We start from the raw sequence: 3,091 nt of genomic DNA, 5'->3' as shown, positions 1-3,091 counted from the left end.
CCCAGTTTCCCGTCCTCGGGCAGCAGCCTGGAGGAGTTCAGGGTCAGTGGGAAAGCGCCCGCGGCGGCCGGTGCGCGGTCCCGGCTGCTCCCCTTCTCCGACAGCCCTCGGCCCTGAAGGAACCGGCCGCCCCCGACTAAGGGGTCCCCCAGCAGGACCCTCGTCTCCTCGTCTTCCTCCTCGTCGTCGTCGGGGTCTCGACCTTCCTCCTCCTCCTCTTCGCCTTCGGGGGGTTTGTGGCTCTCCACGTCCACCTCCTGCTCCTCCTCCTCGTCCTCCTCGTCCTCGGAGCTGTCCTCGCTGGGGTAGCTGCAGCTGGTGCCGCCGGGGGACAGGAGGCCTCGGTGGTGCGGCGGCGGGGCCAGCGGGGGTGGCGGGGGCGGCGGCGGCGGCGGGGCGGGGTGGTGGCGCTCAGACCCCGGCTCGTCGGGCTGCGGGGGCAGCAGCAGCAGCGGCGACGGCGGCTGCGGGGTGTGGTGGTGGTGGTGGTGCGGGTGGTGATGGTGATGGTGGTGATGCGCTGGCGCCGAGTGCGGCGCGCCCGCGGACGCCCCGTGCAGCTTGGCCAGGCTCTCCGCGTCGTCCTTGCCGCCCACCGGCCGGAAGGCGCTCGAATGATGGTAGCTGCCTCCGCCCGCCTTGCGCCCCTCCAGGAGGTGTGGGTGGTGGGGCGCGGGCACTCGGGCGCCCCCCGGGCCCACTCCAGCCGTCGTGGCCCCTGCGCCCGACACACCGCCGGGGTCCGCGGGCGGCGTGGAGCCCGCGCTGCAGTCCCCGCCGCTGCCGCCCGGGGGCGACTCGAACAGCGCATCGCGAGCGCCCGCAGCCCCGGCGGGAGGCGGGGGACCTGAGCCCGGGCCGTTGGCCACGACTGGAGGGGGCTGGCCCGGCGGTGGCGCAGCATCGGCGCTCCCAGCCGCGCCGCCGGGCTCGGCCAGGTCCAGAAAGGCCTGGCGCAGCAGGGCCGGGCTTTCTCCAAGCGCGCAGCCGAGCGCAGAAGGCGGCTGCGGCGGGGGCTGTAGGTAGGTGGGCACGGGAAGCCCGCCTGGGGTCCGCGGAGGCCAGAACATGCAGAAGGGCGGGTAGAAGGCGTCCTTGCGGCCCGCGGGCCAGAAGAGGCCTGACAGGCCGGCCTTGGGCCCCGTGCCCGCGCCGCCCGCGCCCCCCAGGGCCTCGGCTGCGGTCCCCGCGTCCTCCTTCTTGTGGCATAAGCCAAAGGCTGCGGCCGCGGCCGGGAAGGTGTACGGGTGCGGAAAGAGCCCCCCGCAGCCCGGGAACTTCTGCAGCACGCCCCCGAAGGAGCCCTTGCTGGGCACCGGGATGACGGGGTAACTGCGCGGGCCTTTGGCGCCGGCCACGGCGCCCGCGCCGGCGCCAACGCCGGTTACGCAGCCGCCCCCGGCGCCGCCCCCTCCGGCTCCGGCGCCGCTCGAGGCTGCGGCCACCGAGAGGCTGGCGGCGGCGGCAGAAAGACTGGCGGCAGCCACGACGGCCGCTTCCTGCAGCGAGTCGTCGTCGTCGTCGAACCGCGGCCGTTTGTGATGAGCGTGGGGTGCACCCGCCAGCTCCGCCAGGGGTGGCGGCGGCGGCGGCGGCGGCGGCGCCCCCAGGAGGTGCGGGCCCAGCAGCCCCCCCCCTCCAGCCACCGCCGCCGCCGCCGCCACGGCGGCCGCCTTGACAGAGCTGAGCGGGTGGCAGGCGGGGTGCGCGCCTGGCTGAGGCAGCGCGCGTTTGCGGCTGCCGCCGTTGAACATGGCCTTGACGTCCTCCCAGGCGAAGACTAGCTCGTCCTGGGGGCTCTTGTCGGTGAGCTTCAGATGGCGACGCCACGAGTTGAAGTTGGCGGCATCCGGCTGCGTGTACTTGGCGTCAGGCGTGCGGTGGGAGTGGAAGATGAACTTGTTGGGGGAGAAGTACATGTTACAGTAGCTGCATTTGATGCACTTGGCGCGGGAGCTGTTGTAGCGAGCGGGAATGAAGCTGCCGCGGCAGCCCCACGCGCACTCGTGAGACACGTCGAAGGCGAAGTTGTCCGGCAGCTTGGGCGGCCTGTTCTCGCCCAGGAAGGACTTGCACAGGCGCTCGGCCTCGCGTTTGGTAATCATGCCGCAGCGGCGCGAGGAGATGGGCATGGCCCCGGCGCGCCGCAGGATCTCCAGCTGCACCGGCGTGCACTGCACGCACGTGATGCCCAGCGCCACGCGGCGGTTGTGGATCTCGTTGTAGCTGAAGTTCTTGAGGAGAGTGTTGGAGATCTGCGCCAGGCACAGGCGCTCCTGCCCGTCGATCACCAACGACACGATGGGAATGCCGTAGAGAATCACCTGCCCCACCTGGTTGGGTTTGAGGTTGGCGTGGCCCGGGCGCGGCTGGCTCAGCGCGTCGGGCTGGAAGGCGCTGGAAGGGGAGGCCAGCAGGATGTCGCTAGGCCCCGGCAGCGGGCTGGACGCCATCTCCTCCTCCGCGGAAGCCCGGGCCCAGCCCTCCGGGTCTGCCTTGGAGACTGGAAGGGAAAAGAGAAGGCGCTGATCAGAATCCTTTCCGTCTAAAACAGGGGTGGGTTGAGTCCCTACCGGAAGAATTATAACAATGTCCTTGCTTAGACTAAGACATGATTATCAAGGGGCCGAGGGACCAAGTTTCAGACATAAGGAAGTAATCGCTCAATTTTCTTCAAGGTCGCCCTTCTGAAATGGTGGCTTAGAAGAATTTTTTAAAAATCTCTGTTCCAGTCATCTGAAGTAAATTACCTATGTGTTTTCTTTAAAAAGCAGTCAATTCCTAAGAAACCAAAGACATTACCTCTTACCCCCTTATTTATAGAGGCTGTTAGAATAAGTGGCATGCCTGCTAGAAATAAGGATGTCAGTTATAACTAGTGCAGATTACAAAAGTTACGGAAAACTGGAGCTTGGTCATTGAAGCCCAAATTTAAAAAGAGAATATTTGCCTGAAAATCGATTTTTTTTTTTTAAAAAAAAAAAAAACAACCCAAACCTTTTAAAAAGTGATTTTGTGGTATCTGTGGTTTCCTTGGGAGAAATTCACTCCTGGTTGAGACACAGCTCATTACGGCAAAATGAAACCCCTC

The 3,091-nt window shown here is 66.3% G+C and overlaps 1 protein-coding gene across 1 annotated transcript in view; it reads right to left on the bottom strand.

Annotated features, from left to right (window-relative positions):
- The window catches only part of SKOR2 (SKI family transcriptional corepressor 2), a 34,190-nt gene extending 31,737 nt beyond the window's left edge, over positions 1 to 2,453 (bottom strand). Inside the window, exon 1 of the mRNA XM_036321426.1 lies at positions 1 to 2,453. This exon is cut by the window's left edge and continues 142 nt beyond it. Within this exon, the coding sequence (XP_036177319.1) occupies positions 1 to 2,453 (2,453 nt within the window).
- Positions 2,454 to 3,091: the final 638 nt, after the last annotated feature.

Source organism: Myotis myotis, unplaced genomic scaffold (assembly GCF_014108235.1).
Source record: "Myotis myotis isolate mMyoMyo1 unplaced genomic scaffold, mMyoMyo1.p scaffold_m19_p_9, whole genome shotgun sequence".
Lineage (NCBI taxonomy): Eukaryota > Metazoa > Chordata > Mammalia > Chiroptera > Vespertilionidae > Myotis > Myotis myotis.
Note: the sequence above shows the minus strand (reverse complement) of the source record. Positions and strands in the feature narration are given on the sequence as shown.